The sequence below is a fragment of the Aulonocara stuartgranti genome, assembly GCF_965226115.1.
Source record: "Aulonocara stuartgranti genome assembly, chromosome: 6".
NCBI classification, from domain to species: Eukaryota; Metazoa; Chordata; class Actinopteri; order Cichliformes; family Cichlidae; genus Aulonocara; species Aulonocara stuartgranti.
This window is the reverse complement of record NC_138944.1, coordinates 17,633,829-17,646,149: the sequence shown is the minus strand read 5'-3', so window position 1 is coordinate 17,646,149 and position 12,321 is coordinate 17,633,829. Positions and strand designations below refer to the sequence as shown.

Sequence of the window (12,321 nt, the reverse complement as noted above, 5' to 3'; positions counted from 1 at the left end):
ACGACACAATATATAAATGAAATGAATTAAAGAACAAGATCAAAATATGAGACGCATCTCAAGTAAAACAGAATCGTAATGGTTTCATTTATTCAAACTGAGTTACAGAAACTCATTTTTAGTGTAATTTTTTTTACTTCCAGGTGGTCAAAGCATAGAAACTGAAGAGTCGAAGAGTCTTCAGTGTAGCAATAGGAAGACTCTCCCATGAGGATTTCATAGATAAACACAAACAAAGGTCTATCCCGTTGTTTTCAGTCAAAGAGGACCTCAAGCTTTTTCATATTGAATGCAATTCTGAGTATGTGAACACTGAAATCACCCTAATCCAGAGCAGGAAGGGATAAAAAGTTGCTTTGATTTTTTTTCATGTAAAAAAAAAAAAGGAAATTTGTTTTAGTCTTCCAAGTTTTTTTGTATTTTCTTAAGGAGACTGTCTATTTGACATTTAATGTCCTTTTTTCTTTAATATGCACTGATTTGGCTTCAATAGCACTGGTTCTTCTTCAACACATATGACACTTTATTGGTCATAAATGCTATTTAACCTTTATTTACCAGGTTAAATAGGCTTGAGTGTATAAAGGTTTTCTTTTAAAGGTTTTTAAAATGATGTGCCCTTGTGATTTCTTTCCTTGTGCTTTCACACATTGTTGTAAACAGAATCACGGCCCAAAACAAAGTGCTGTAGTGTGCAGCTAAAAGTTCTCGCTTGTCCTTAGAGACGCTGACTGATGAAAACCTCTGAGATTAAAAGATACCTGAGTTTTGAGTTCGCCTGGGTCCATTTGATCCTAATCTTCTTTACTTTTGCTCAACTTAAGCCTTATCTCGACATCATACTAATTTTAATAGAACTCCAAAGAAACAATGAGAAGCAGACATAACGTGTAAGAATAAAACATGTATGTACGGCAAACAGAGTTTCGTGTTCATATGGTCGACAAGTGCAGGGCGATTAATTGAATGTGACAGTAAAAAAAATGATATAAGGGCGATTCTCATATTAAGTAAGAAAACATTGATGGCAACCTCAGATTTGGTCCTTGCAGGACTGCAGGGAAGAATCTTGAGTATAGATAACACTGCACATAAATGCATGACTGAACACTGTGCCGGCACGTATGACTGAGGGGCAAACCCGTCATAAATTTGCACCATGAATGCCGCCATTGTCTGCATAACCATCATCCCCATCTTCATCATCACCATCATCATTACGCTGTGAGTTTCGGCAACCTCCTGCGTCTGAGTCACAAATGTGTTTTTCTCAAGCCTCATCTCATATAAGTCACCAAATAATTTGTAGATTTCTTCCTTGGTCGCCCTGTTGTTCATTTAGTTTCCCCCCATTGCTCTCAATCAGGCTGAAGTTGTGCAAAGAGATGCGGACACAGCAAACCACCAAACAATAGACCATTCATGATGCCCTGCAATGCAATGATGATCCTGCTCTGCCCTCCAGCCCCCACCCTGCACCAGCTTCCACAGCTGCACAGGAATGTGGTCCAACAAGTTACTCGCTCCCCCCCGTCCTCCCCTCCTCGTCCCTGCTGCCGCCACCGCCATCCCTACCGCTGCCACCACCTCACCAGTGCTGCCGCCATCGCAACCGAAGCCCCTCTTTCCCCAAATAAAAAAGATGAAGAAGGCAAGAAACTATAGAGGGGGGGAAACTCTGCAGACTGAGCACAAAGAGAGGATTCATGCCCGGTCACATACACTCCCAGAGAAAAAAGAGGGGGACCCATTTAAGTGTGGTGCAGCTGCACTAATTCACTGGGTGAAAATGGGTGAAGAAGGACTGACAGAGGTCAGATAACAGAATCTATTTTATTCATCCCTACGGATGGCGTGTCGCTGCATTATCATCTCCTGAGAAATCAGTCGAGAGATGGATGCAGAAAACACCTGCAGACACGGAGTCTGTAAAAGTAAGATTTAGAGCCACCCCACAGAAGAAAGTCCAAATCTAACCGGCTTCACAGAGCCCCTTAAAACAAGCTTAACGACCCTATGATCATGACCTGCTCAAAGTCTCAATATGACCCCTGTTTCCCCCACATTTTCGGTCAACATGTAAGTCAATCGTCTGACATCCAGTCACAAAGTCAGTTACCACTGTATGTTGTTGACTCAGAAAACCTCTGAGAGAGAAAACATGCAACGCTTCAGTGTACAGGTCTCAGACCTACTGACAGTGGAGTCACATGATGTTCAGTTTTATTGATAGTCTACTTTAAGAGCTGGAAATCCCCAAGCTAATGCACTGACCTCGACTGTTCTTTTGTGTTTTGGTAAAGACTCTCAGAGGAACTAAGAGTGTTTATGAATCACATTTTGTACTAAGTAAGAAAACACAGAGGAACCAAACATATGAGACTGCTTCAATCTCATAGGAATATTTTGTGGTGAAATATGAAACTACGGCTTAAATGTGCCACTTCTCAAATATAATTTCAGATTCTTTTCTTCTTTTTTCTACATTTGCCATCATTCGGAACAAATGACGCCATTCATTTCAGGCCAAATGTGCCTATTGACATCAGAATGAATGCCTTCCATCAATTATGCACCAGTTTGATGCAGAATGTGACCCAGCATGTGAATATTTGACCGCTGTGCATGCTTTCCTTATCTGCATCCTTCTCACACACTCTCTCTCTCTCATATTATCTGCATCTGCCAGTTTTCCTCTCTCTTGCTTTTTCTCTCTATCCATCATCAAATTTCAGGAATTTCCCCCTGGGAGCCGTTCAAGTATTACGGCCAAAGCTGGAGGGTGCTCTCTCTTTTCCTACTTTCCTTTTCCTCCCACCACCTGACCATCTAAGTTACTGTCTTCACAAAAAACAAACAAACAAACGAAACACCCAAAAGAAAAGGTTCTTCAGAAATAAACTCATCTGAAGCAGCTTCATGTTGTTCATACATGAAAATGCTCAGTGTGCACCTGAAGAATGGCTCTTTGACCCGCCTGTTGATCAGGATCTTTGACCTCCCTGCTGATCATGGGACCTCGTCCTGCCATCCTCTCCCCGAGGAGCCACAGGAAACAAGCTCTTGTGACACAGTGGTCTGTGCAGCCATGGAGAGGCCCATTACTGCAGTCACATGGCAGGTTAGCGCAGGGACTGATGCGACCATGTGAGCTCTATTTTCTAAATAGTTACAGCTGCCCTGGGGCTCATGAGAGTTTCACACAGGACATATAAAATGCCAGAAAGTGCATGAGGGGTTTAGATTTCAGATAAAATTTGTCTCTTTCTCATTTGTTTTGTTTTGTTTGTTTGTTTGTCTTTTTGTTTGTTTTTTTATCTGTGCAAAAACGAGTCAGCTCTAAAGAGATGAAGGTGATCTTTGGTTTTAGCAGCAGGTGTAATAGGCGAGGTCTTGACATTAGATGTTTACAAAGCCCCACGTGACTTTTAAACCTTTGCTTTTTAAGAATCTTTTAAGTTTTTGATTATTTTTTAAAAGGGGACTTTTAACGCACATCCAAATATCATGGTTGCACGTAGGGAAACGCTTAAGTGAAGCATATAAGCTTCAGTATAAGGAAGAAGAGGAAGAGGAAGAAAAGTGAAAGTCGTAAATGCTATAAAATACTGTCCCTTTATATGACAGTGAATCACAGCTGGCACTGCAGACTGCCCCCAATAAATTAAAGGAGCTCGACTTCGTTTTAACTGAATTCAATCACATCTAAGATACAAATAGAATCCATGCGATGAGTAATTGTTTTCAAAATCATTGAGTTTATCTAAATAAATTATCGGTCTATTTTTCTTCCGCTACATATCAAAAGACTTTTAAAAAAAGAAAGACTTTATCCAAGTGAACATCCACAAAGTTTAATCCAAATGGGCGTGGGAGTGGGTTTCAGCTGCTCTCTGGGGCCTGTTAACGCTTTTGAATTTAGAACCGATGAACAAATTTGTACACAGCGCCAAAACTAAAATACAGTCCGTTTCATGCACATATTTATTTATTTATTTATTTATTTTTAAAAGCCCATTCATTTGTAAAATTGTGATGAGTTTTCAGACCGAAACACAGGGCTTCGTTAAACATTTGACACTTGATTTAATTAAGCAGCCTGACAGATATTTGTTTTAGTTGAATTATTAGTCAAATATTTACCTATTGCCTGTATAGTCGCTTAAAAAATAAAATAAAATAATAATTTACTATCACTAATTGAAGTTTGATTTTTTTTAATTTGTTTCAGTGTGGCAAAAAACAAAGGAACATTTGGTTCGGTTATGTTCTTCGATAAAAATGAATCATGCATTTACTTTTGTCGCACATGTAGTCATGAATGATGAAAATAATTTGGTCAGATTTTTTTTGTCATGCCTGATAAAACCAGAGGAAGAAAGTTATTTATTTTATTTATTTATTTTTAATCTTAAGAGGAAATTTTGTTCAAATCGGCTGTAAGAATCTCGTTATATTTTCTGCATCGTTTAACATAAAACGCGATAATTACGCGATAAACTCACGGAGTACATAAAACATAAAAACGTCACAGATTCCAGAAACTTAATGTTAGTAGCAATAACTTACGCTGATTATAAGGACTTCATGAGACGAGCCTTGCGCTGAGATGATCAGATACACCTCAACGAGCAGCAGAAGCTTTGATTATTACCTGGATGTGGTTTCGACTGCCTGCTTTTTATTTTAATGGCGTTCTGATAAATTGGCGACACAGGAACCTCACGGCTCTTTCAGACATGCTCCCTGGGGGGTCGTGCACATCCAGCTGCACTAACTAAACACTCTCCGTAAAACCACAACTTCCCCCATCCCTCTCTTCTGCACAGGGCTGATGTGAAAATTGCAAACAAAATTTTGATCACTTTCTTTTTTGAAAACAAACAAACAAAACTAAACAGCAACTATCGGGTCACGTTTTCTTTCTACTGCAGACCAACAACAAAACAACAACAACACAAAACTCGGAGGCCTCACCGCAAGTCCGAGCGCTGAGGGCTGGTCGATGGGGTGCAGCATGTAGGTAGGTGTCCCCCACCATCACCAACACCACCAGCACCACTACGACTACCAACTCGTCATCCTCCAAACATCAACTTCCTACCATTAGCACCTCCGAGGCCGATGTCCAGGTGCCGCAGTGTGTGTTTGAAGATAGCAAAGTGTCGGAGCGGGAGAGAAACAGAGAGATCCATGTGTCCCCGTCTGCTGCGGAGTATTTTCTATGTGTGCGCGACTAGTGTCAATGCTAGGACATAAGGGGAGAAAGACGCACACATCGCTCTCTGTTATCATTTTTTTCTCCATGTTTGCAGCACAAAACTGCTTTTTGTTCCCCTTTTTTTCATTTACGAGGGTTAATGGATAGAGGCTTGGGCGTTTGATCACATGGCTACAATTCACCTGAGATGGAGACAAAGAGAGCAAAGAGAGAAGAGAGAGAGGGAGAAAACTGAGAGTCGGGCTCAACATGAGAGGCAAAAGGATACACAGGGGTCATTGTTGCATTCATTTGTGTGTGTGTGTGTGTGTGTGTGTGTGTCCGTTTGCGCATCAAATGCTGCTTAAGTCAATTCTCTATCTTTCCCATCATGCATTAAAATCGCGGCCTTCAATCCTGCAGCCTACAAATAGATCCTAACACGCGAACAAACGCAGAGCGGGACACGGGAAGAGGAGGTTAAGGAGACACGAAGAATGCAACATTAGATTAAAATCATAACAATAACTATGGCACCTAGTTTGTTTTAAGAGATGTCACTATTTATTGAGATTATCTGTTATTATTATTATCATTTTAAATCCAGGTGTCTTTACACGCTTTTTGTCTGTTCCTCCAATTTTCACGCAGATAGAAGCGTAAATAACTCTTAAAGATAGATTTCTCGTCTAACATTTCAATTATGAAGTATAACTCTCAAAAGTCAAAGGTTATTTCAAGTAAAGGTGTAATATCTGACATATCAGCTAACTTCAAATCATTTCAAGACGTCCCTCCTTTCAGACTCTTGGGTTCCCCCCTCCCCTCTTTAAAGTCGCATCCACGAATACAAATCAATAGAATAAATTTCGTGACTGTTTTATGAATTGCAGATAATACTACGAGGAATAAGGAGATACCTTAAAAAAGGTAATGACGCTTTGTGTGATCATTATGAGGTCAAATATAGATTCAAAATGATTATTTAGCATAACGTTTATGATTTCATGATCCATAAACCCGTTCAACACATCCTGCCTAAACTGGCGTTCGTGCGTTTTTTTTCTTTTCTGTGGATTTTCTTCCCGAACTTCTGTTTACCCAAATCTCTCAAATTTGTAAGATAATTTTTTGTAAGCAGAGTTTCGTTCAGTCTGAACTGAACTTTACAATTCATTTGGTGCTTTTTCTTCAGGAACCGCACGGGGCAATAACTCTCTTCATGATTGTTTATTTGTTTGATATAACATGTCAACACGTCCAACAAAGCTGGCCTTCTCCTGCCTGTAAATGGGCGCACTGTACAGTCATTTAAGCCTCTCCAAGGTAAAAATCTCACCTCTTCTCCGTTGGAAACCTTGCAGTGATGGACAGACGGCCATTAACGCTACGTGGCTTCCGCCCAATCGGAGAGCAGCGGGATAATTAGAGGACCAATCAGAGCAGAGTCTTATTGGGAGGGCGGGGCTGGTTGTGCTGGAATGCTGCCTCTCTGGGAATGTTTTCCACTTTCAATCACTTTTTTTTCTCCCTGTCCCTCTCACAAGGCGCTCTTTAAGCTCCGGTGTTGCCACACAGAGCAGCCATTCATCGGCTCTACAGTCAGCCACACACACTTCCATGCTGAACCACTGGACATCTAAATTGGTAAGTTATGTAATTTAAAAAATGAGAGTTTATACATAAAAGTGAATGTTTGATATTAATATTTTTGCCAAACGCGTAATTATTATGTTTTATTAAACGTTGTATGGACTAAGTTGGATTAATAATAATTATGATAATAATAATAATAATAATGATAATAACAATATGTGTATATTTTACCGGCGGAATTTTATTTTCCGGAATGTGACATTATCGAAAAGAAATTCAGTTTCAATCGCTTTCTTATCACATTTAGTCCCGTTAAGTAACTTAACGTGTTTATCTTTAAATAAATCACGGTTCTTTTGTTTCGGACCAAAATTAAAATGATAATTGTAACAAATTTGTGTCTGTGTGGTTTTTAGATTTAGCCACTGTTGCTGTAAAGGATTTCCAGCTGAAGGTGGAAAGCATTTGGAGACTTTTACGCAGCAGTATGTCTTTGCCTTAGAAGAGTCAACAATAACTGGGATCCTTGACACCACGGACATTTACTTGAACCCATTTAATTACTCCGAGAAGTTAGTTCTGTGGCAAAGTTTTCATTTGAGGATTGTCCTATAATTTAACGAAATTGAAAAGGAAAAATGTCCGGCGAGGAGCACAGCCTGTCCGAGGCGGAGCTGAGTCCCGCAGGGTCAGACGATGGTCACTCACTGTCACCGACTCAACCTGGAGCCACGCCCGGCCAGGACTCACCTCTGACGGGGCAGCAGCAGCTGACCGCGCTCTGTGTGGACGGCAGCAGTGATGATGGAGGCAGACCCAGAGCCAAGGAAGAGGAAGAGGACGATCGTTTCCCGATCGGCATAAGGGAGGCGGTCAGTCAGGTGCTGGACGGGTATGACTGGACACTTGTGCCAATGCCGGTGCGCGTAAACAACGGAAACAAAGCTAAACCCCACGTCAAAAGGCCAATGAACGCCTTCATGGTGTGGGCGCAAGCGGCGAGGAGGAAACTTGCGGACCAGTACCCCCACCTGCACAACGCAGAGCTCAGCAAGACACTGGGCAAACTGTGGAGGTTTGTATTTAAAAAAAAAAAAAAAAAAAAAAAAAAAAAGGAACAGTGTGGCCATACAAGCGGCACATTTCTTGTGCGTAAAGGATGTACCGGTGCTGAATTTAAGCGTAAAATGTTTGCGCTTCAGTTTGTGGTTGTTTGGTATTAAATCAGATAGAAATAAAAACTTGGTGTTTTTCTGTTGTTCTCCTTTACAGAGAGAATTTTAAAAGTAAACAAACAGATTTTAACCCAAAGAAGTAAAGAAAAAAAGATATTTATGCATTACGCATGATTCGGAAAGCAGGAGATATTTATGATCTTCAGACATATTTTAATAAAAATATTTTCAAAATGAACTTGGAAGCAATATAAGACTAGTCCTTGTTTTTCTGCCCCCTAGGCTACTGAATGAGACCGACAAGAGGCCATTCATCGAGGAGGCAGAGAGGCTGAGAAAACAGCACAAGAAGGACTACCCGGAGTACAAGTACCAGCCCCGGAGACGCAAAAATGGCAAACTGATGCCTTCTAATGAGTCAGATAGCCAGGGGGAAGGGGAGGCCAGCCACTCCCAGTCACACTACAAGACTGTGCATCTTGAGCACAATGGCGGGGCTGGGTCTCCACTGGGTGACCTGCACCACCACCACCATCATCACCACCATCCTGCTGGTAGGTGTCTTCCCGTTTCTATGGATGTCTTAATGATATTATTATTTTCACGTTGCGAGAGACCTGATCCAAAATTTCAAAACTTAAATCAAAAATCTCGAAACTTATTAATTTATGCTGTAATTTCAAAATATAACTTAAGTTAGGTAAAACAAACAAAACAAACAAAACAAACAAAAGCCTTTTTGTATCTGATGTCAAAGTTCACCTTATCATGTTGCTCCTTCTTTCTCTTTTAGGTCAGGGTCACAGCCCGCCAACTCCACCTACCACCCCAAAGACAGAGCTCCAGTCTGGGAAACTGTCAGATGCCAAGAGGGAGGGGGGAGCAGGAGCGCCTGGAGGATCAGGGGGGCCCAGGGGAGCCCTTGGGGTTGGAGCTGAAGGGTCTTCCGGTGGTCCCTCATCTTCAAGTGCTAAACCCCACATCGATTTTGGCACCATGGACATCGGCGAGATCAGCCATGAGGTGATGTCCAACATCGAGCCATTTGACGTGAACGAGTTTGACCAGTACCTCCCTCCAAATGGTCACCCTCAGAGCGCGACTGGGGCTCCTGCAGCTGGATCCTCGGCCTCATCTTACGCCTACGCCCTGGCTGCTGCAAGCGGGCACTCCGCCTGGCTGTCCAAACAGCAACAACAGCCTCAGGCCTCCCCGTCTTCCTCCGACCCATCCAAGGCTCAGATCAAAAGTGAATCTGTCTCTGGTACACACTACGCCGAAGCCTCATCCTCTCCCTCCTCAGGCACCCATGTCACCTACACCCCACTCAGCCTGCCTCACTATGGCTCTGCATTTCCATCGTTGGCCTCCAGAGCTCAGTTTGAGTACGGAGACCACCAGGCCCCCGGGGCATACTATGCCCACTCCAGCCAAGCCCCTGGGCTGTACTCAGCCTTCTCCTACATGGGCCCTACACAGAGGCCTCTGTACACTACCATAGGAGACCCCTCCAGCGTGGCACCCTCTCACAGCCCCACTCACTGGGAGCAGCCTGTTTACACCACACTCACAAGACCTTGAGGGAGACCAGCTGAGCAGAAGGAAATATGGGAAGTGTGTGAGTGGATCTGTGTGTGTGCAAATAATGTGAGTGTGAGCGCGCGTGTGTGTGTGTATGCCCGTGCCATATCGATGTTATATTAGAAGTTTTTACTTTTTTAGTCAGTTTAATGCAATGTGCATCCATGGGGCCTTAAACAGTTAAAAAAAAAATACCCACACAGTATAGAGTGTGATTCCTGGGTCACCCGCCAATCAAAAGCAGAAGAAAACTTAACAAACATGTGCCATCAAAAATTTCGTATGTTGGGACATACAGGAAAGGGTGTAAAGATAGACAAGTGAACGAGACGTTGAAAGTGGACAAATGGATTGATGAGTGACTCCGATTTGACCCAGAAGTGCTGGGTTTAGACTGACATAATCAGAATTTATTAACCAAACTAAAGGTTGTTTGTGATGTCTTTGTGTTATTTTATATGAGTAGTAAGTTTATTGTCATTGTGGATATCCTAGGGTGTAACTTTATTGTGTTTGATTTGATATTACACATCAACATCTGCACCACTGCTTTTGGGGGGTAAAAAAAAAAGACATCTTTCAATGATCCCTGGGGTTGTTTTTTCATGGCCGGAAAAGGATAGCTGCAACTTTTCTTTCTCTGTAGATAGCGCAGTCTCACTGTATCACTGTCCTGCCTTCATATTAACTTTGCTGAAGTGATCAATGAAGCATTTAAGGGGAAAAATAGGAAAAAGAGAGGGAAAGAGAGCTCTAAAAGATGCATTTCGACTTGTTGCTCAGTCTCGGACACTTACCTCAGCTCTGTTTGTTTTGTGCCAACAGCAAAGGAGAAATATGACTGGATACATGGGTGACTAAAGCAAATTTCCACTTTTCTTTTTGATTGCTAAGTGCCTAAAAGATTCCTGATCCACCTTTAACAGAGTTCAAATCTATAAGTGCAAAGTCTCAACCAAATCTCTCAAGATAATTGGCCAGCTTGGGTCCTGCTTAAGGATTAGAATCACATGTACGGCCGTTCTGCTCCACATGTGGGCCAAAGCCACGCTTTTGTTTTTACACTTTCTTCCTATGTTGCGCCCTCTCCCCCCTTTTACCAATGTGAATAATGGTCATTACCACAGCTTCATCTTTATTACGTGACACATACTTTATCATTTTATACTGACCCTTTTCTCACATAGTTGATATTTTTATGTAAGTAATAATGCATCGTGTCACACCTTTGTTTCTTCCATTTTGTATAATTCTGGATAGTTTTGTAAAGTGTTTGCTATACATTCACTTGAGTATTTTGCTTCCTTACCAGAAAAGCAATGTTGAAATATTATTGTTGTCATCTATTAAATCAATTTATTTATAAAAAAGAAAGTCCTGTGTGAGAGTGATTTAATGCAGTGGTAGGTGTTCAGGAATAACATATGAAGCAGTTAGCAAGTGAAGGGTGAAAAAAACTAGAAATTAATTAAAAACACGCAGCTGACGTGTGAACTGTAATAACAACACAACCAGAGCCCCACCACCATAAGCTGTTTAGTGTGTTTGTGTGTGTGGTAGGCTAAAATTGACTACTAATTCCCCCACATTTAATCGGCTGGGGACTGCGTGTTACTGAGAAAGACAAAGAGAGCCATTCAACGAAAGCAAGGGACAGAAAGAGAGAAGGGGTGGGTGTAAAGAGTCAGAGGCAAGGCCAATTTCAGCTCAGTAACCAGCGTACACTCGGACTTTTGTACATGGCCTTCCTTTCACTCTACCCTCTCCTCTCCACCTGAGGCTCCCTCCCTGCCTCCACACTCAGCTGCAGTTTAAACTCATTCAGATGGCACGCAAAATTCAAAGGTCAAGTTCATTGCTCTCTCTGCATTGGGGGCGATGCAGACATGCGCCAAAATAAGGAAGTGGGAGTTTTAAATGAAAAGAGCAGCCCAAGCCCAAGGGAAGTTGTTACATTACACAAAGGCATCTTAGATTAATCTTAAATTGTGGCATCTTAAATTAATCCAACCAGTCGGAGAATAAACACTCTTAAAATCATGTTGTGGGCAAGATGAGAAAAAAACAGATAAGCAGCCATGGCTCCAGCTTTTTGCCTACCTCCAGGCCATGACAAAACTGAAAAACAAACCTTGAATGGCTTTTAAAAGGGGGCATGTGAAGGAGTGCGCTAAAAAAAACCCAAACCTTTTTTAAGAATGTAAAAAGATTCTGAGCAAGTTTCATGAGTAGATATAGATATTCACATGAAAACATTGCATTTTTGCTTTTCTGCACCTTTACATCATTTTATTCAATAAAGCATTTCATACTTTGTTAAATATTGGTGAGTTTATTGTGTTATGCTACATAAACTCATATAGAGTCCAAATAAACTCACATAAGACCATACTTAGAAATACTTTCATTTCAAAGATTTAGTTTTTTATACATAATCAAATAATCCCAAATAGTATTATAATGTAATACTATTATATTACTTATCTGCTTTCATCCATTTTCAAGGCTAAATTAGAAATCAGCCAAACCAAGCTCAAGTAATTCATATTATGTTATTCGGGTGATCGTAACGTTGCTACAGCAACTCACAGCACAGACACTGGTGTTAGACAGGAGCACACATGATTATCTAAATGCACATGCTACAAATTCCTCAAAGAGTCATAAGTGGGAATTCATTGCTTACATTTGCACAATTGTGTCTGAAAAAAACCACAAGACTTCTGGAAAAATGTCCTTTGGATAGTTGAGACCAAAATGGGGGTGTTT

The 12,321-nt window shown here is 41.3% G+C and overlaps 1 protein-coding gene across 1 annotated transcript; it reads left to right on the top strand.

Moving 5' to 3' along the window:
* Positions 1–6,697: 6,697 nt before the first annotated feature.
* Positions 6,698–11,807, top strand: LOC309708992 (transcription factor SOX-10-like). The gene is made up of 4 exons (XM_082537410.1): positions 6,698–6,847; positions 7,213–7,871; positions 8,254–8,525; positions 8,765–11,807. Exons 2-4 carry the CDS (start codon positions 7,435–7,437, stop codon positions 9,550–9,552), a joined length of 1,497 nt encoding a protein of 498 aa, XP_082393536.1. The 5' UTR covers positions 6,698–6,847; positions 7,213–7,434; the 3' UTR covers positions 9,553–11,807.
* The last annotated feature ends 514 nt before the right edge of the window (positions 11,808–12,321 follow it).

Excerpts from the sequence above, each read along its gene's own strand:
- LOC309708992 (XM_082537410.1), top strand. The coding sequence starts at position 7,435 with ATGTCCGGCGAGGAGCACAGCCTGTCCGAGGCGGAGCTGAGTCCCGCA. Across the intron at positions 7,872-8,253 it reads ACACTGGGCAAACTGTGGAG|GCTACTGAATGAGACCGACA; the intron begins GTTTGTATTTAA and ends TCTGCCCCCTAG. Across the intron at positions 8,526-8,764 it reads TCATCACCACCATCCTGCTG|GTCAGGGTCACAGCCCGCCA; the intron begins GTAGGTGTCTTC and ends TTTCTCTTTTAG.